The sequence below is a fragment of the Ipomoea triloba genome, chromosome 7, assembly GCF_003576645.1.
Source record: "Ipomoea triloba cultivar NCNSP0323 chromosome 7, ASM357664v1".
In the NCBI taxonomy this organism is placed as follows: Eukaryota; Viridiplantae; Streptophyta; class Magnoliopsida; order Solanales; family Convolvulaceae; genus Ipomoea; species Ipomoea triloba.
In genome coordinates, this window is record NC_044922.1 from 6,226,654 (window position 1) to 6,247,746 (window position 21,093).

A 21,093-nucleotide genomic window follows, 5' to 3' on the forward strand; every position below is an offset into this window, starting at 1 on the left:
TTAATAATTGTTGACACATCATATTATAGCTACAAGTATAGAAATTGATTAACTGCATATACAGAATATATTAACTACAAATACAGAATCTGAATGTTATTTTTGTGCCATAGTCTACAATGCAAGGTAGACCTTGGTCCATGATATAATTTGTTGTATCTCAATGACCCCTCAAGTTTTCAATGAGATATTGAACCTCACACTACTACTCAAGCAAGACTTTAGGATGATCAGTCGAACCAATTTAGCTAGTCGCTCAAGATGAATTTTTCTGCTCTTCAGCACAACTCAACTTGTAAACTAATTTAAAATAAGTTCATAAGCCTTGCGACAAATTATATCATAAGCCATAGTCCGCATTACATGCATCATGAATAATAGTTACAAAAAATGAAATTTCTTAGCTCTCAAGTGCGACATCATGATAGTGGATGATCAATATTTGGTGTCATGTCACAAGTAGCTCACTACATTATGTGTAACTCTTATACTGTGATTGTCAGGACTTGATCCTATGTCATCGCTCACAATTTATTACTCAAAAGCCAACTGAAGCACGAGCAAATGTGACTATTACTTGAAGAGTAAAGCATAGGTGATCTAGGTGAATAATGTATCTTTTTTTCTTACGTTTACAACTTCTGTAACTCTATTATTTACTACTCGTATGAATTTTTCCCTCTATTTTCTCCCAGAATTCTTCCTCACAAAGAGAGCTCACTTGCCACTTGAGCTATCCCATTAGGTTCGAATTTAATTAGATCTATTGTTAAAAAAAAGTATATATATAGCAAAGCTAGCTTACCAATCATCTAAAATATATGATATTTGCACGAAAAGAATAACCTGGTTATTGCAGGAATGTCTTGATTGGCATGTTGGGGTTAGTTCTGTGTTTGTTCGTCCATTATTATAGCAAGCCAGGCAAGAGAAGTTAAAGGTTGCCAATCCGAGGCCGTTTCTTTACCTCAACACATTCAGATTCCTTATTGACACACAGGTATTTCCATTACTTTCATATACTACTACAAACCACCTTTGAAATATCTCTGTGACCATTTATTTTCAACAAAATCCCAAGTACAAAACCTTCCCATTTCCATCTACTTCATTCCTATTATTGTGAATCAAATCTGGGTTCTTCTCAATCCTCCGAATTAATGCCTAATCAGGTAACGATACATACGATGATTTCATGGTTTCCACTTCTTAATGAGATTAATTAGTTCCTTCATCCTTCCATAACTAACATAAATCTGGGCTAATAATCAATCATTTTTTTTAACGATAATAACAGGTATGTTGCATGGAGATGAGGATTAATCTGGACTGTCCAGCTTGTTGCAAGAAAATGAGACGAGTCCTGCTGAAAATGAAGGGTAGGTAGCCTTTGCTCATAGCATGGAGCATTAACGTTGCATGGGGTAATATATTTTTGTTTTGTAACTTTTTTTTTTTAATCAAAACAATAAATTTACATGATACAATGCATTACATTGTTTCATTTTATATACAAAAAAAATTAGTACACTTTGTTTCATTTGATATAGGGTAATTAACCACAATTTTAATTTCTAATTTAAATAGTGTTAGACTTTGAATCATTGGCTTTTGATTATTGAATTGAGAAATTTTTTATAGTGGTTGACAAAAATAGAAATGTTTTCAATCTTGGACAACACTAGAAAAAAAATTTCATTGAGTCTTGCGTTTTTGGTGTTGACCAAATAAAAAATGCAAGTCCCAATAGAGTTTATATTATTTCAAAAATGTTTTTTTTTGTTTTTTGTTTTTTGTTTTTAATGTAGAATATGTAAAACGCATGTCTCAATTGAGTGTGGCATTGTATATACGCCACACACAATTGGGACTCGCGTTTATACATTGTCTATGATGGATTTCATTTAATGTCTTACTTTTATCCATTATTTTAATTTTTGGGGACGAGGGCAATGCAATAAATTTCATCGTTTTTTCCTTTCTTTAAGTTGTTGGAGACGTTTCTTTCTTTGATTCTAGGCCACTATATTCTATAATTTTATTGTTTCCAGTTTGGGTTAAGCTTCTTCTTGCTTCTGTCCGTGGTCGGCATTTTTTCTATCATTAGTTTGTGAATCTGTGATGGGGTGTATGTCGTAGGCTGGTGAGATGTGCATTAGTGCACTTAGTGTGGTGCATCGTAAGATATTGTGATGTGAATCATATAATTTTGGTCTACGTTTGAATGCACAATCAGAGAGGTATTGGTGCACGACACTGGATATAAGAATGCACCACCAAAGCAACATATATAAATGCACCACCTGGGTCAAGAGAATAATCAAATACTACTCAACTGTAATGGGGCATATTAGCGGGTTCATTAGACCCGTCGGTCTAATGGTATTACTCAAAGGGTCTATTGAACCTATTAACGGGTTCGATAGACTTGTTGAATAGATCATTGGTCCAAGGTACTACTATTAAACCTGTTGAGGAGCCAGTCTATTGATCAAATTGTCCTTATTTATTTTCTTTGCTTTGGAGTGTGTGTTTGTTCTTTAATTTTAGACAATGCACGGGTAGATCTCAGCCGTCTATTTCCTAATCTCAATGGTTTAAATTAGTTCACAGTTCTCACGTAAGAGGTGGTTCACCGTATTGGTATTTCGATTTGATATGCAACTTAAAGTATGTTTAAGTTTTATTTCTTTGATATTATTTTTATTTTTAATTTTGAAGAAATAGAGACGCATATGATAGAGAGGCAACAGTGCAGAGTATGCATATGCGGGAGATTCGATCCAGCAGAAGTAGCAATAAAGATAAGGAAGAAAATGAAGCGTAGAGTAGAGATAATGGATGTTCAGCTATTCAATAACCAGGAAGAAGAAGAAGAAGAAGGCCACCAAATCCCCCATGGCGACTTCGACCAACCCATCGCTCAGCCTGCGTAACTAGCTTTCCTTGTATATATAAATGATGATTGGTTATATCATTTCATTTTTTTTCATTGTAGTTTATTTATTTATTCTTGTACTAATTAGTGTGAACTCTGGACTTTATTTGGGTGATATGATTGTCTAAATTAAAATTTGATGTCTCTCCATAAAATGATGGATTTATGCATATAGGTTATTAGTTGTATGGAGTTCATATATACATTTTAGATAGGGGAGGAGGGAAGGGGGGCAAAGGAGGCAGTTCATTCAGGAGTAAGTGTATTAAATAGATTTTGATGATACAAATTAGAATTAGAAATTAAAATCTCAAATTTATCTTGAAATGTAAATAAGTGTCCATAGAGAACTAAGAAAATTTCCTACAACTTTCATGTTTAAAGTTAGAAATTCAGCATAGTGTTAGATAAACCAGCATCAATTCATTTAATTCTACAAAAACTCTTAATAAGTCTAGTTAATTAACTGCTACCACAATACAAAACCAAATGAAAATCAGAGAAGAGCAAATTAAAAACTCACTAGAATAGTTCAAATAGTTATACAAATGTTTAATGATGAAAAACATTTCACACAAAAACTCATCAGAACTAAGCACACCACCCAACTGGATCCAGGCTCTACATATGAAATGGTATTGCACACCACCCAACTGGATCCAGGCTCTACATATGAAATGGTATTATCATATATATAGATACATGCCAGACTTTATTTTAGTAAGACAGGAAAATACGAACGAATAAAGCACCACCACAACAACAACAACAAAAAGTCTTGGATCGGAGCAAATATACATCTGAAAATGTTATTTGTTACCCCTGCACCAATTTAAAACAATATTAACAATAACAACAATAATAACTTTAGAGAACGGTAAAATAACAAAAACTAAATAAATACCTTTTATTGGAAGAAATATGCAAATGCATCAATAAAGTTGTTGAATTCAGTTATCTGCAGGAGGATAAATGGAGAGATCAAGCCCACCCGCTTGCTTTTCTCTTTGGATTATTTTTGCAGAAGCAGCAGCTTTTTTGTTGGTACAAAACAACTCCATAACTTTCAGGCTTTTAACATCCTTGAAGGCGAGTGGGACTGCCTCAAGGGATGTGCAATGTGAGAGGCAAAGCTTGTTGAGCGCAGGAAAACTATTCTTCTCACAAGTCCAGCCCACCAAGTCCGTTCTCCCAATGTGCAAGAATCGGAGACTCATAAAAACAGTAGTTTTGTTTAGCTCCCAATAGTCCCCCTTCACTGCTGATTCTTTCAACTTGAGGACCTCCAGCTCGTTAAGGGATCCCAATGCACTAATGTGTTTCCAATCTATGGAGGTGTTGGATAGAGTGAGCTTTCTTATTTTGGACGGAAATTTGTCAGGGAAGTTCCTTATTGTGCTACCCTGGTCATTGGCAGGTTCGTGCACGAGTTTCAGATTTTGCAGGTTATACAGCTTCCGAACATTGTCAAATAAGTAAAGTCCTCCCTTGCTCTCGAGAAGCTCTACTAAATCCCCACGAACCCCCAATTTCAGAAGGTTGGGCATTTTCTCTAAGATGGCTTCTGTGCAGCTCTTAGGTGATATAGGGGAAAGAGTTTGCAAGTCTTCACACTTGTCTCTGCAATTTGGAGGAGTAGGAAATTGCAGCTGAGCATTGGCTATGATATGCCTTATTTTTGCCAACTTCCATATCTCAGCCTTAACTTCAACACTACTTTGGGAGGTATTGAACACAATAGTCTCCATGTTCCATTGGTTTGTGAATGGCTTTGGAAGGATTTTGAGGTCGGTTGAGACAGCCACGTAGCGCAGATGATACAGCTGATAGAACTCTTTTGGCAAAATTTCGAATTTGAGGTTTTCCACATCAAAGACTTTGAGAAAGGGGTAGGCCTTTGGGATAGCTGCCAAGTGCTCTTTTGGAACATCTAATTTGTGAGATGCTAGAAGAGAGCGGATGTGCTCACCTGATGGCTTGTCCTCCGAACCTATAAAGTCTTTAACAGAGGAACGGATGCACAAGCGACGATAATTTTCATTTCCTTCTATTTTTGCCCCATTTATCTCATTGAAGAGATAATTCTTTACAGCTTCATCCTTACAAAACTCATACAAAGTGTCATGAAGGCGGCATGTTTTGATATCACCATCGGCTCTTCTTTTCACCACCATCAGCAGATTCCTGCTCACAATTTCCCTCAAGTATGAGTCAGCTGTGCCCTCCAGGGTGGATTTGGGTACAGTAGGAATAAATCCTTCTGCAATCCATAATCGAATCAGTTTCCAAACAGAAATCTCATGTCCCATTGGGAATGCTGCAAGATACAAGAAACAATCCTTTGTGTGGTTAGGCAACTGATTGTAACTCAATCTTAGTATATTATTGTAGTCTTGGGTTTGGCGATTGAGTATTGGAATAGGATTTTTGGCCACATCATTCCACGATGAGACTTGGTCTTTATTAAGGAGGACACCAGCAATAACCACTACTGCTAGCGGTAACCCATTGCATTTCTCTGCAATTTTTCTCCCCGGGGGTTCAAGATACTCAGGAAAAGCTTCCTTGCGGAAAACTTTCTTTTTTAGTAACTCCAAGCTTTCCTTATTATCCAAAAATTTTAAGTTATGTGGCTTGGCATAAGAATCCGCATGTGTAGCCACCCCAGTATCACGTGTTGTTACCAATACTCTACTCCCATTCTGGTTATTAGGAAAAGCAATTTTCAAAAGATCCCAGTCTTTCTTGAACCAAACATCATCCATCACAATGAAATACTTCCCGCCCTTCAAATATTCCTTGATGCTTTCAGCTAATAGTTCCTCCGATACATTCTTGAAATCATCAGTTTGCTTGGTAAACCTACTTATAATGTCCATGAATATCTGTCTCCTATTCATACTTCTAGACACGTAAACCCAAAGTCGAGTAAAAAACTCATACTGAATATCAGTATCATTGAATACCATTTTAGTCAATGTAGTTTTGCCCAATCCAGCCATTCCTACAATTGAAATGAAAGACGTATCTTTTGATCCTTTAGTGAGACGATCTTTTATAGTTTTAGCCTCATCATCAAAACCTACCACATCATCTTCTTCCACCACAGGAGCCTTAAACAATTTCACAAGAAAATGAGGCCAGGTCAGGGGACTTACATTATATTGGAGTAACTATTACTCCGTATTAGATAACAAGCAATTTTATTTATTTATAGGGGAAGGGGGAAACCCATTTACAGATGTGCATCAGTTTTGGTTGTACAAGAAACGCCATATAGGGTAGCCTATTCTATCAAACTCCACCAGATAACAAGCAATTTAGTACTGTATATACAGGAGCAGGGTCAGGAATTTTGTTTATTCGGTAAAAAATTAAATATTTTTAAAATTGGATAAAAAATATTTTATGATATAATTTGAAATGGTTAGAATAAATTGCATTTCATGCCTATTAATAAGATATAAATATTTATTTTAATTAGATCAATTCTAAGGGTGTGTTTGGTAACCCGGAAAATGTTTTTTGAATTTTCGGTGTTTGGTAATGTCCAGAAAATGTGGTCAACAGAAAATATTTTCCGTTGACCATGGAAAATCAAGCCAAAATTCCAGAAAATAACTTATAGAATTTTTTTCCGTACGTCATTTTTCGAAATGGCCAAAATGGTTGTTTCGCATGTTCACAGCCAAAATGGCCATCTCACCCATTCCGGCGGACTAGTTTTAGGCGGAAACCAGTCGGCCGGAAATTGCTCTGATTTCCAGCCGAAACCAGAACAAAACCTGGAAACCAGAGCCGGACCTTTTTTTTTTTTATAAATATTATTATTATATATAATTTTATATTTTAAATAAATAATAAAATATATAATTATACAATTCTTCTCATTTTTCAGAAAACGAACCAAACACACCAAAACAGTTTTCTATAACGCAACCAAACACTGGAAAGGAAATTTTTTTCTGGAAAATGACTCATTTTCCAAAAAACATTTTCCGGAAGTCATTTTCCTACTTTCCAAACGGACCCTAAGTATTTCTAGATTAATTTAAATACGAAAGCATAATTGAAACTTCTAGATTGCATTCACTAGATAATTCATAAAAAGTAAATTTTCTTTTAAAATATTTTTCATAATTGAATTACAAAACATATTTCATATCAATTAATTAATCAAGTTGAATAAAAAATTAAATTTTCTTTTAAAATATTTTTTATAATTGAATGACAAAACATTTTTTGTATCAATTAATTAATCAATTTAAATAACTTTAAAATGTGTTAGGGATCAGAAAGTTAAAATTAATATAAGGATACTGGCAGTGTAGTTAATAAGGTGTTTGATTCAAACCTTTGATAATAAAAACGTTCTAATTAACAACTCTCAACCTTTAGTTAGTTTTTATAGGGATAAGGGTAAAATATGATCTTTAACTATAAGCTAAAGTATAATTAGTCTCAAACTAAAAAATTTTTTAATTAAACACTTTAATTTCTCATTTTTATGCAATTAAATTAATTAACAAGTTACCTATAGCTAGAGGTCATCAATATTTTTTTTTAAATGTTAAAATTAATTAACATAAAAAATATATATATATATGGAGCCTAGTTTCTTCGTTTAGTTGGATGGAGAAGTAGGTCATAGCTTCTCTGCCCAACTAGATGGAGGCCTGCTTGGCTTCTCCGCTCAGTTGGATGGAAAAGCCAGAATGTCGACTTCTCCGCTGGTAATTTGTGTTTTTGTTTTTCAAAAAAATTCTTAAATTTATTTTTAAATTATTTTTTTAAAAAAAATCAATTTTACATGCTATTACTTTGAGATGAAGTGTATAATTTGAACTTTTCTTAGTTTAAGAGACCAATTACACTTTGACTTATAGTTGACGTGTTTATTTGACCCTGGCCTTATCCTTTTTCATATAATATTTTATTATTTATTTTTACTCACATAGCACACGCGCACACACATACATAGAGAAAGGTGGGTGAGTGAGTGGATGGGGAGGGGGAGGAGGAACTGCCCCATGCCCCGCTCTGGATCCGCCCCAGATTGTATATACGGGTGTACCCTATATTTGCAAATGGCATTGAGATGAATAAATGTCATCTTTTCATTTCAAGCAATTAATTCCTCCGCCCTCCCCCCATAATATTTCAGAGGAAAAATGTAATACTTTTTGTGAAAAATGAAATAGTTTTAAGGTCCATTTGAAAACACAGAAACATGGTCTTTCGTGTGGTGGTGGTGGTAAATATAATATTAATCCGAAAACTAGCTTTAAACTATGGAGAGAGATGCATGAAAATAAAGAATTCGTAAAATGTCTTCCAACTAAAAATCTATGGAGATATTTTCTACCAAATTGAGTTTTTTTCCGTTGAGCAGAATGAATGTTTTCCTTTGACTTTTTTTCTTTGAATAGCCAAATATGAGAAAATCTAGAAAATGACTTTTGAAAATAATTTTACGAGTTTTCAAACGGATCCTTAATGTTTAGTTAAAAGTATGTAAGGTCATCCAATTCAAACACCCAATGATTATATGCTACACATGTTATGCGTATTCTCATTCTCTAGTCTCAACTTTTAGGGTGTGTTTGGAAACCCCAAAAATTATTTCTGAAAATCATTTTTCGAGTTTTTAGTATTTGGATATGCCTGGAAAATGCAATTAACGGAAAATATTTTATGTTGACTGGGAAAAATATAGTCATTTTGGTAGAACCGCACTCACAACAAGGTTTCTGCCGAAAACCAGTGGTGTTTTTTTTTTTTTAAAGAAATTAATAAATAAATTTATATTTAATATTATTATAAATATTTTTATATTCTAAAGAAAATAATTAAAATGTTTAATTATACAATTATATTCTGAATCAAACACACCAAGACAGTATTCTAGAATGCAATCAAATACCGAAAATGAAACTATTTGATAGAAAATGACTTATTTTCGAGAAAACATTTTTCAGGAGTCATTTTCCTGTTTTTCAAACGCACCCTTATTCTCACAATCAAAATCAAAATCTTGACGTAGACACTTGTAGTGAAACCGATATGAAAAAATAAATTATCCCTTCGGTATTATATGTAGTAGAACCATATATACTTGAGAAAATATTAGGAGCAAATAGTATTTTCCTGTTCTATTATAAGTTACTCCGTAGCTATATGCATAAGGTAATTGAAATGCCATATTAGATTTCTATTACCAACTCATCAGATGTTTATTATTTATGATTTTGAATGACAAGTTATATTTGCCCTCCGTCCCATTTTATGTGTCTGCTTCGATTAAAGAGACTACTGAAGTGATTTTTAATTCAATTTTTTATAATATTAAATTTATTATTAATATACAAAATTTATATATTTACACTAAAAGTACTATTAAATACAAAAATTAAATTTAAAAATAAGTAAAAAAAATAAATGAAAAAAAAATTTTGACTTGACCAATATGAATAGTAAGTATGATAGATAAAATGAGACAGAGTTAGTAATTATTATTTTTAAATCAAGTTTGTTGAACACAGGAATACGAAAATCCAGATCGAAAAGAGTATGAAACCAAAAATAGAGTGAGATAGATACCTGGAGGACGGCGGGCTGATGATTATTGTGCGAACTGCCTTGGAGTAACTCGAGGGGATGGGCGTAATCTTGACGGATTTTCTTGGCCCTTTCCTTGATGCCTTCGATCTCCCTGGCAGATAGATTAACCTTGGTATAATAAACAGCTTTTTCCGCCCATCTCTTCAGGGCGGGTTTCGCCTTGTGGATCCTTCGCTCAACAATATATTTATCAATCGCATCTTCAGCGTCCCTCGCAACATTGCGAATACTCTGCTCCACTTCTACCAGCACAGCGTTGTCTTTCCAGCTTTCGTTCCTCGCTGCTTCAGTGAGATATGCCTGGAATGACCTAAGCTCTCTCACCAGATCTTCAACCTGATCCTTGATCCCGAGAATCAGAGCCGCGTTCTGTTCTACAGTTTGTGCTACCCTGTTTATCAGCCCGTCTACAATTGTGTCCATCTCGACACTCTCTCTCTCTTTCTTGCCCTCTTGGCTTTAATTTTCAACTCCGGTCGATCCTTTAATGTCATCTATATATATATATATAGGCCGCCCGCTCATCTAGGTTCAACCTATAACCCATGTCTACTGGACACAAATTAATTAAGAACCCATGTCTACTCGCACAATACTCGATGAGTTTTACTACCTAACGTTGACGTAAACCCCAACTTATGTATGGTAAAGCTACTTTAGTTAAATTAATTGGCCCACAATTCAATTAAGTCTTGGATAATATTTTATTCCCATGTCACAGACAAATGAAACAATTTAGTATAACCTAATGGTCGAAATAGCTTGCTGCTCGTGAATTAAATATATCAAGTTGCTTTAATTATCTTAATTACGTTATGGATAGTATATTAGTTGTGGTTGTAAATGAAAATGAAGGAAATAATAGTCAATGAATGAAGTTGGCCGGTGGAGAGATACAAGATGACAAAACAGGGTTGTTAGATATAAATAAGACATTGATCAATATACTATGATGAAATTAAAGTTGTGTAAGAAGATGGTATGGTGTATTTATTGCCGTCCTTCTTTGTTCATAGATCAAAATTGTAACATCGTGTGTGTATATATATATATATATACCTTGTGGTCTAGTGACACCAAATTACACTCTCATTTGAAAAGTTGTGGGATCGAGTCTTAGTGGAGACGGCATTGATTCTTCTTTATATTTCAATTGAAACATAATTAACTCGATAAAATGATTTGAATAGAAAACACATTATTATAAATCATATATCTAACTATTCATATAAAAGAATGCTTGAATCAACCCTTTAACCTTTCCCACATTAAAGTCATAACTTACCTAGCTTATCTTTATTTTTTAAAAAAATTATAATAAAATAGGGTCCCGTTCAGGTGCGGACCGACCTTAACGTGCGAACATGCGTACTTCTTCAGTAATGCACGTAAGTATTTCATGAATGCACAATAACTAAAGAAGTCCACATGTTCTCATGTTAAATATATATTCTCACATGAAAATAAATCTACACACAAGGGGTTAGGAGGGTAAGTGCCCCACTGTAGATCCGCCCGATATATATTTGGAAAAAAATTGTTTTGATCTCTTAATTATATAGCCTTATTCATTTTAGTTTATGCTTTTCAATTGTAAAATACACCTCTACGCTCTAACGTTATAAAATAGTTACAACTTTTGTTGTTTGAGTAACAAAACTGTGAACATCTATTGCAAGTTTACTCATATTGCATATTTGATTAGTAACTGTAGTTAATTAGTAAAAATCATATATAAAAGGTTTTCTTTTTTTTTTTGGGTGCTAATGGAGGTTTATGGTTTCATTGCTCTAAAGGCAAAATAATGTTTTTATTTATTTATTAATTTTTATTTTTTGCAAAGTAAGGATGTATTTTATAATGGTTAAAAGATAACGAGTATGTAAATTGTATACCAAGGACATTTTTTTATTTTTTATTTTGGTAAATGTATACCAAGGACATAAGCTTCATACTTAGATAGTAAAATGTTTAGTACACTTTTCTTTTAATTGTTAAATTTTAACCATATAACTCACAGTAAAATTTTTTCAAATGGTAAATTATTTCTAATATTAAGTGGCAAAAACCTTCACACGGTGATGGTTCAACTTTACTACCTAAGTGTGAACCTTCACTCAAAAAAAAAAAAAAAAAGTAAAAAAAGTGTGAACCTTCACATGGTGATAGTGACGTGATGATAATATTATTTGATCGAGTCTTTTGAGAATACTTTTTCCAATTTCATTATTAATATTGTCAAGTGAAAGCTCCTCACGAATTTAATATAGCAACTTGCTCAAATCTTCAGGGTTAATTGTATTGTACAAATTATACCATGGATTAGGGTCTATATTGCATTGTAAATTTCGTCCAAAAATAACTTTTAGATTATGTATCTGTAGTGGCACATTTTGTACCTGCAGTTAACAGTTTCTGTACACTGTACCTGTAGCTATCATATTATGTGTCAGCAATTATCAAGTTATTTGTTTACATGTACAAAAATTATTGAGTGCATGTACAAAATATGTCAACTGAAGGTACATAATTTTAGTATTAAGATTCACAATGTAATATGAACTCGGCCTGATTTATGGTATAACAATTGAATTTATTGGATGCAATTTTTAAAACATAAATAAATTAAGAATGAATGAAGTTGATGAAGATGCCAAAACATGGTTGTTACATTTAAATTAAACAATATATTAATCAATAATTCCGATGAAAATTATGAAACCGCGTCCAACAATCACATGCATGCTATATTTATTATCCACAATAAATAGTATTTCCACTACATAATTTATAGGCAAACATTATGACACTGTACTACTTTGTCTAAAAGATTTTCATATAAAATGCAAACCAGGCCATCACATGATGTAAGGCCATCCTTATCAATGCATTATATGTGGATATTGGAACAGTATAATCTGAGTTGGAAGAGAGAGAGATCAGGAGAGAGAAGAAGATGAAGCATCTGTAAAATGGAGTTCATGGAACAGTGATTTCGTGCTTTGGAAAATAAAACATGTGGCCTGCTGTGCGCTAGCGGGCGCGTGCAATGCACGCGTCAGGCGCGCCTGACAGCCTTATATATATATATATATATTTTTTGGTTTTCTAATTTGATTTTTTTTTTCTCCTCTCACCTTCTCTTTCCTAATCACACACACAAAAACTCCTCAAGTGAAAAAACTCCATTGATATGGATGCTCTAAATTCTATTTTACTTCAAAAAATAATAATTAAACGTTAGTTAATGTTTGATAAAATATAAAGTTGACTTTAGCTCAATTATTTGAGCAAGTCTTTGATAATATTAATGGCATACAGCTCACTATGAATTTAAAACATCTAAGTTGCTCCAATTTGCCCAGGCTAGTGTTTTAACTTTTAATTGCTCAAATGATAGAACTAATTTGTCTGGACAGAATTGACTTGATTATACGTGGAAGATGAGAGCAACCTCAATGTAAAAACTCCATTGAAATTTTTTTGGTCATGTGGAATTTATATCCTTAAAACAAATAGAGTAATACTACGCCTACTCCACATTCTATTTCAATTTCTACGATGAAGCCAGAAAATTATTTGAATGGGGCGAAGTTTAAATGACGATTGAAATGTCAATTACAAAATATCAAACAGTCATAATAAGATTAAAATACAAAATACATTATAAATTACAATAGAATGTTTTTGATAGATTACACGATAGTTAGAGTCGGAACCAAAAATATACTTGAGTGAGGTGAAAATGTGAAATATTTATGACAAAATATGAAAAATAATTAATTAGATAAAATAATTTGAATAACACTATATTCATAAATATTTTTTATTTTTAATTTTTTAATTAGATCAACTTTTTAAGTTTTTATAAATTAACTCGAATACAATGAAGTATAATATAAACTTGTATACTACATTAATTAAATGATTCATAAAAAGTAGACGAAAAGAGCATTTAAATTTTAATTAAATGATTCATAAAAGTAGCCAAACAAATATTTAATTTATCTTTGAAGGAATGAAAGAGATAAAATAAACAAGTGAAGATAAGGAAAAATGTTGTTAATGAGATTTGAATCTATAACCATAGATTTTTTTTATTATTATTATTAAACTTAGAATTCAACCAACTAAACTACTCAAACTATTAGTATTTTATGCATAAATATAGATTTTATATAACATTTAATGCTATTTTTTTAAAGCAACATTTAATGCTATATATGTATATATATGCATACATACATACATACATACATACATACATACATACATACATATATATATATATATATATATATATATATATATATATATATAGGGGTGGGGTGGGGTGGAGAGGGGGAGTGGGGGTAGCTGCCCCCATAGTAGCTCTGTCCTTGCCGGCTTACATGTCACTCTTTAGTTCACTCAACAAATTGTGGATCATAATTTTTATTACTCTGTAATTTTTTTTTCATCCCCATCCAATAAAATCAAGACAAATGACGAGAGTTTTACTCTCTTGGAGTTCATTTTATCATTTTCCAAACAAAAATGAAAAGAAAAAATTCAAAAAATCAGGGTATCGCCGTGCTCAGTTTTGGTTTTATTTGGAAAATAATAAATGGACTTAAAGGAATTGAAAGTTTCACAACATGTCTTTTATTGAGTAATGATAAATTATATTAATATCCCAAATACTACAGATGCATAGGGCATACACCTAGTCCAAAAAGAAATACAAGATCCAACATTTTAATGGTGAAAAGCAAAAAACACTAAAACCCTATATTTGGTAAGAAGAAAAGCCTAGACTAGTAGCTCATAGTCAAGTGGATCAACGTTATTTCATCAAAGGAGAAATAGAGGTCCATCCAGTGGACTACTAGATAACTAAACAAAATACATGAAAAAGAAGACTATGACCACCTTCATATAGGGGTAGAAACACGATAGGAGTCTCATAGATTCACACGTATATATCTTGATCTTATTGGAGGTTAAAAAAAAAAATAACAACAAAATGAAATAAAAATTGTTACCCTTTTTTTTTTTTTGGTATAAATCAAAAGTGTTTTTTTTTTTTTGAAAAGAATAAATCAAAAGTGTTAATTCCTATTTTGGTTTTAGATTTATAGAATTATAGGTGACTATTCACTTTTAGTCTCTTCTTTTTTTTTTCTTCAAAATATCATCTTTTGGTCCTAATATTATTGTGACATGACAATTTTTTGTTCTACATAGTTTCGTAAAATACAAAGGCATTTTAGGTCTTCAATTATAATTTTAAAAAAAATATAACAGGTCAACCTATTTTGTATTTTAAAAATCAAAATATTTTTGTATTTAATGACATTTCAGCGATTTTAATTTGTTGACAAAAGAAAAAATGATCATGCCACAATAAGATTAGGACCAAAGAGAGACATTTTGAAAAAGAACTAAATAGTATACTACCACCTATAAATTTAAGACCAAAAATAAAATTAACTCTAAATCAAAATGTGTCATACGTAAATAGTGAGTCAAAATGAAATAGAAATTAAAAGTAATGTAGTATTGTTATTTTTCTTTTCCCTTCTCTAACAAAATTTAAGTCCTAAAATTCCCTTGTCTAACCCTCTCCTCCTCCCTCAACCCTCTCAAAATTCCTAAAAAAAACTCCACTAGTCCACTCAAAAGATGGGTTGAGCGAAGCTAGCTTTTTATATTTTATGGATAAGATTTAAAACTGAAATAAAGCATGTGATGCTGCCATGTTGTACTATATATAGTACAGCTGTACATGAAAATAATAAATGTAAAAGCAAATGAATTGAGTTTATCGAAGTCTTTTTTTTTTTTTTTTTTTTTTTGAAGTTTTTGGGGGTGTTTGGTTATTGGTTTATAAGTCAAATTTTAGCTTATTTGACTAAGTTTAGCTGTTTGACCTCCCAATAAGTTATTTTGGAGTGTTTGGTAAATGACTTATTGGTCTTGGCTTATTGGCCCAATAAGCTGAAAATTTAAAAGCTAGGCCCTGTTTGGTAAATAATCAGCCTATCAGCCAATTTTGGCTTATTTGACCACTATTAGTTGGTAAATAATAAGCTTTTTGTAACTTCAAAAGGCTAAAATTCAAAAGGCTACTCAAAGCAGCATTTTCAATTAGCTTTTTGAGAAAAGAAATTATACCAAACAGCTATCAACTAATAACTAATTTATCAAATAACTTTCTACAATAAGCCAATGTTATCAACAAATCATACCTTCTAACCCAAACAGCCAACCCACAGCTAACAACCATTTACCAAACAGGGCCCTAATGAATGTAGCTTTTTGTATTAGCTTATTAAGATCAATGGGTATATTGACTATTTTATCCTTTGAAATCAATGAAATTTACTTCTAAATGAGTGGTGTGTTTGTTATTTTATAATAATAATAATAATAATAATAATAATAATAATAATAAAACAACGGGTGATGGGTTTGTCATTTTTAATAATAATAATAATAATAATAATAATAATAATAATAATAATTGAAAATAATTAATAAAAATTGTTTTAGAATATAATTTAATAAGAGTTAAATAAACAAAAATAATTAACTTATGTCCTTAAAAAAAGTATATATGATACCAAATTTTATAATTATTTATTAATAAGAGTTTATCTTCTTGTGATATTTAAAGGTTGTAATAATACAATGCACTCATACCCTTAAATGTCATTTTACACTCAATCAGCTACTAGTAAACAGCTAATTTACCAAACAATTTTTTATAACCAGCTAATACAACCAGCTGATCAAACCAGTTAACGCAATCAACCATTAACTACTAGCTAAATCAATCAGTTATCAGCTATAAACTATAAGCTGTTTGCCAAACATCCCCAATTCCAAAACAATGAAACAAGCACGATTAGGTCGTTTTCAAACCTGTCCCTACTTAGGTTTAAAAAAACAATGAAACATGCACGATTAGGTCGTTTTCAAACCTGTCCCTACTTAGGTTTAAAAACATCCACTTGCATATTAATTAATTTTATAAATTCAAGTTAGCCTCGTTAAAAGCTAAAATGGATATAATTAAAGCATGTGCTCCATCTCAATTAGAAGCCTAAATTGATAGTTGGACTGCACATGATTTGAACTCATGACCTTTTGCATAGCTCTGATATCAAATTGTAACATATACTCCATCTCAACTAAAAGTCTAAGCTGATAGTTGGACTGCACATATTATATTTATCCTCACAGATATGATTCGACCAGGCGGTTTGAGTCAAAACATTTTTTATTTTTTTATTTTTTTTATTTTTTTAATCTCTTCTTATAATTGTCTAACTAAAAGCCAGTTCAAATGCTTATATTGCATGCCAATTCATTAATAACCGTTACAATTTTTGAAAATTTACATTTTTAACCCATTAATGTTATAATTACACATGTTTTAATTTAATGACTTTTTTTTTTTTTTTACAAACAAAACGAATTTTTAATTTAATGACTTAATTATACAAATTTTTATATTAAACGATTTATTTAACAAATAATACTACATTCTACATAAATTCTCATTTTCTATTTATTTTTTACTCCCTAATCTGTACTGACGTGTCTTACTTCGATTAAGTCTAAAAAAGAAATGAAACATAATTTTTATTTGTTTACTTCTTTTTAAAATAAAATTTGTAAAAGTAAATCCATCGTTTTTCTTTTTGAAGGTAAACGTAACTATTCCATTAATTCATAACATAAAACGTTTACATCAACGATCAATGAAATGGTAAATCATTCCTTACAGTCAGACATAGAAACAACTTTCTAACTATGCTATAGAAAACTTGAATCGCAGACTGTTTCATAACTAGGAAGCTATGTTCCTTCAAGGAGCTTAAAGCTTATCAAATATCTGGGTCTTCTCGCCCATGATAAGATCAACACTTGCCGAAACCAAACTAAACGATTTATGCTAATGATAATGAAAAGCTCGTGAAAGTAACGAGAGGAAAACACAATAATAGAGAAAAGCTCGTGAAAGTAACGAGAGGAAAACACAATAATAGAGAAAATAAAAAGTGAGTAACGAGAGGAAAACACAATAATAGAGAAAATAAAAAGTGATAAAGCCAAAGTAGGGTTGGGAGTTCAAGACTACCAACACAAACCTCAATACCTACGGTTGGGAGTTCAAGACTACCAACACAAACCTCAATACCTACCTACTATTATTTTATTCAAAGGGAAAGAAAACAGAAGAAGAAGATCTGTGGCAGTGGTCGGAGGAGGACGGAGCTGCAACGGTGGTCGGGACGGAAGAAGAGCAAGAGTAAACGTAGAAGGTGACCAAAACCGCCGGTTCAAAGCTCCATTAGAGTTCCGGCCGGAGGCCGGCGGTGGAAGCCGAAGTTGAGCAGCAGAGAAAAGCTTTTTGTTTTAGAGAGAAAAGGGAGGCAGCATTAGGGTTTTCACAATATGTAATTTTATTTTCACAATAAAATTTATAAAAGTAAATCCATCGTTTTTCTTATTTAACACTTTTGGAATAAGGTTCAAATTGGCCACTGAACGTAACCTGAAAGTGCAATCAGGCAACTGAACGAAAAAAATGTGCAATTAGACCACTGAACACTCCAAATGCATGCAATTTCACCTGATAGCAGGTTACCTTCCATTTCATCAGGTTGATTGCTTACATGGATGGTGAGTTGACATTTTAAAATAATTATTTAATAATAAATATAAAAATTAAAAAAAAATAATTTTTAAAATATTTTTAAATATTAATTTTTTTTATTTTTTTAATATTAATATTTTAATATTTTTAATTAATTTTATTTTTAAAGTTTATTATTTAATGAATATTAAAAATAAAAAATAAAAATAAAAAAATATTTATTTTTAATATTACTTTTTAATTAATTTTTAATTTTTATTTTTAAAATTTATTATTAAAAAATATTTTAAAATGTCAATTCACCATCCATGTAAGCAACAACCCGATGAAATGGAAGGTAACCTGCTATTAGGTGAAATTGCAAGCATTTAGAGTGTTTAGTGGCCTAATTGCACATTTTTTTTGTTTAGTGACCTAATTATACTTTCAGGTTACGTTAAGTGGCTAATTTAAACCTTATTCCAACACTTTTTCCCATTAATAATTAGTCAAGCATTATTCATTTATTCATTTATTCCTGGTTTCCAAAAAAAAAAAAATCATTTATTCAATTATTCCTAGTGCTGCAGACTGTCGAGTGGCGGGCCCATTTAATATAATATCGACGATTTCCATTTTGTCGTTTACCTCAAGACTCAAGAAATAAAGCAAATGTATTTTACCTCAATTATTGAGTCAACGATGAAATTCACCAAGTCTTCCTTTTTATGGGACACTAGTATCCAGGATGGTTCCATGCGGTTGGCTATTTGAGGTGCGATTGCGGGTAAGATGAGAGTCATTGACCTTGTCAAGATCAATGTCCAAGATTAATAAAAATTTAATTAAAAAATACGGTGATAATTTAGGTTTTTTTTTTTTTTTTTTTTTTTTGCATCTGGTCAAATTTGATGTGCGTGATTTTCCTTCTTAATGTGCGTGATTTTTGTGTTATGTATTTAAGGTGTGTCAGCTGTTAAAACTTAAGTACGTCGGTCTAAAACTTTAAGTGTGTGGTTTTCATTCTTAATGTGCTTTGTTTTCCTTCGCTCCTTTCTTTTTTTAAGGTGCGTCATTTTTACAGTTTACATATGTCCCTAAATCCCTAATTAATTATTCATTCAATTTGGACCCAAACAATCAAAGCTTCACAAATTTTTCGAGTAAAAAAAAAACAAATAAATAAATAAAATCATATCCCTATCCACTTTCACCTTTAGAATATCAACCTAAACGTAATCCGGTTATAGCAATGCTCTGATAATTTAATTTATATTCCCAAACGACTTTGATGCTTATTTTGGTAAAAAAAAGTATGATAACAATATAATAACAAATAGTATAGTTGAGTTGTTATCTTTGTGGAGTAAAGCTGAAGAAGATGGATGCATTAATAGAAGACGCACGTTTTTTTTATTTTTTTTTATTTTCATTAATTCGAGCCGTTGATATAGATTTTGATCAACGACTCATATATGACCCCATTTTTCACCCGATAACATGTCCACCAGAGTGCATACATACATACATACATACATACATACATATATATAGTAAAGTAGTTTAGGTGTGGCCGCGCCTTAACGTGCGGTCAGTGCGACCACACCACTATGTATACAAATATACATCACTTAATGTTAGAAAATGCACAACACAAATATGCATCATTAGGTACGCATCACCAAAAAAACAAACCACTAGGTATGCAAATATACACTACATAGTGTTCGAAAATGCACAATTAGGGACATGGGAGTTATGGTACATTATGTTGGGTGAGTTGTGTGTTGTTGTTGTTGTTGTTTTTTTTTTTTTTTTTTTTTTTTTTTTTCTTGTTTTTTTTTTTGGTTTCTTTGTTTGTTTGTTTGTTTTTTTTTTTTTTTTTTTTTTTTTTTTTCTTGTTTTTTTTTTTGGTTTCTTTGTTTGTTTGTTTGTTTTTTTTTTTTTTTTTTTTTTTTTTTTTCTTGTTTTTTTTTTTGGTTTCTTTGTTTGTTTGTTTGTTTTTTTTTTTTTTTTTTTTTTTTTTTTTCTTGTTTTTTTTTTTGGTTTCTTTGTTTGTTTGTTTGTTTTTTTTTTTTTTTTTTTTTTTTTTTTTCTTGTTTTTTTTTTTGGTTTCTTTGTTTGTTTGTTTGTTTTTTTTTTTTTTTTTTTTTTTTTTTTTCTTGTTTTTTTTTTTGGTTTCTTTGTTTGTTTGTTTGTTTTTTTTTTTTTTTTTTTTTTTTTTTTTATATTTTCATTGTTGTGCATTTTCCTAACACTAGTGGTGTATTTTGTTAACACTAGTGGTACATACCGCACCACATTTGTGCGCGCACACACACACATATATATAGCAAATACCAATTTTGGTCCCACGACTATAATTTTATTAACAATTTTCATCCACGATTATTGTTCTAGTGTCAAAATTCATCGCGCCGGTCATCCATATATTTAAAACGTGCAAAAATCTAAAATTATTAAGAGTATTTTCGTCACTTGCAACTTAATATCTCAATTTGAGCATGAATAAATAGATTTAAGTCCTTAGATCGATCAAAATTCGCAGTTTTCCTCCTCATTTTACCTTAATTTGAAGAGGAGAACTGTGAATTATGATTGATCATAGGGCTTAAATTTGTTTATTCATGTTGAAATTGAGATATTGAGTTGAAAAAGACAAAAATACCTTTAGAAATTTTAGATTTTAGCACGTTTTAAACGGATGAGTGACCGATCTGATGAATTTTGGTACTAAAGCAGTAGTTGTGGGATCAAAATTGGTACTAAAATAATAGTCGTGGGACTAAAATTAGTATAAATTAAATATGTCGACTAAAATTGTCATTTTGCTAATAGTCATGGGACAAAATTAGTATTTGCCCCCTCTATATATATATATATATATATATATATATATATACATATA

The 21,093-nt window shown here is 31.3% G+C and overlaps 2 protein-coding genes across 2 annotated transcripts; one reads left to right on the forward strand and one right to left on the reverse strand.

Moving 5' to 3' along the window:
• Positions 1–1,037: 1,037 nt before the first annotated feature.
• Positions 1,038–3,076, forward strand: LOC116023999 (heavy metal-associated isoprenylated plant protein 6-like). Its single transcript, XM_031264883.1, has 3 exons — positions 1,038–1,172; positions 1,298–1,379; positions 2,722–3,076. Exons 1-3 carry the CDS (start codon positions 1,161–1,163, stop codon positions 2,934–2,936), a joined length of 309 nt encoding a protein of 102 aa, XP_031120743.1. The 5' UTR covers positions 1,038–1,160; the 3' UTR covers positions 2,937–3,076.
• A 352-nt stretch (positions 3,077–3,428) lies between these two features.
• On the reverse strand, positions 3,429–10,098 carry LOC116025273 (putative late blight resistance protein homolog R1B-14). Its single transcript, XM_031266447.1, has 3 exons — positions 9,539–10,098; positions 3,843–6,051; positions 3,429–3,760 (listed from the first exon to the last, which is right to left on the reverse strand). Exons 1-2 carry the CDS (start codon positions 9,980–9,982, stop codon positions 3,889–3,891), a joined length of 2,607 nt encoding a protein of 868 aa, XP_031122307.1. The 5' UTR covers positions 9,983–10,098; the 3' UTR covers positions 3,429–3,760; positions 3,843–3,888.
• Between the last annotated feature and the right edge of the window lie 10,995 nt (positions 10,099–21,093).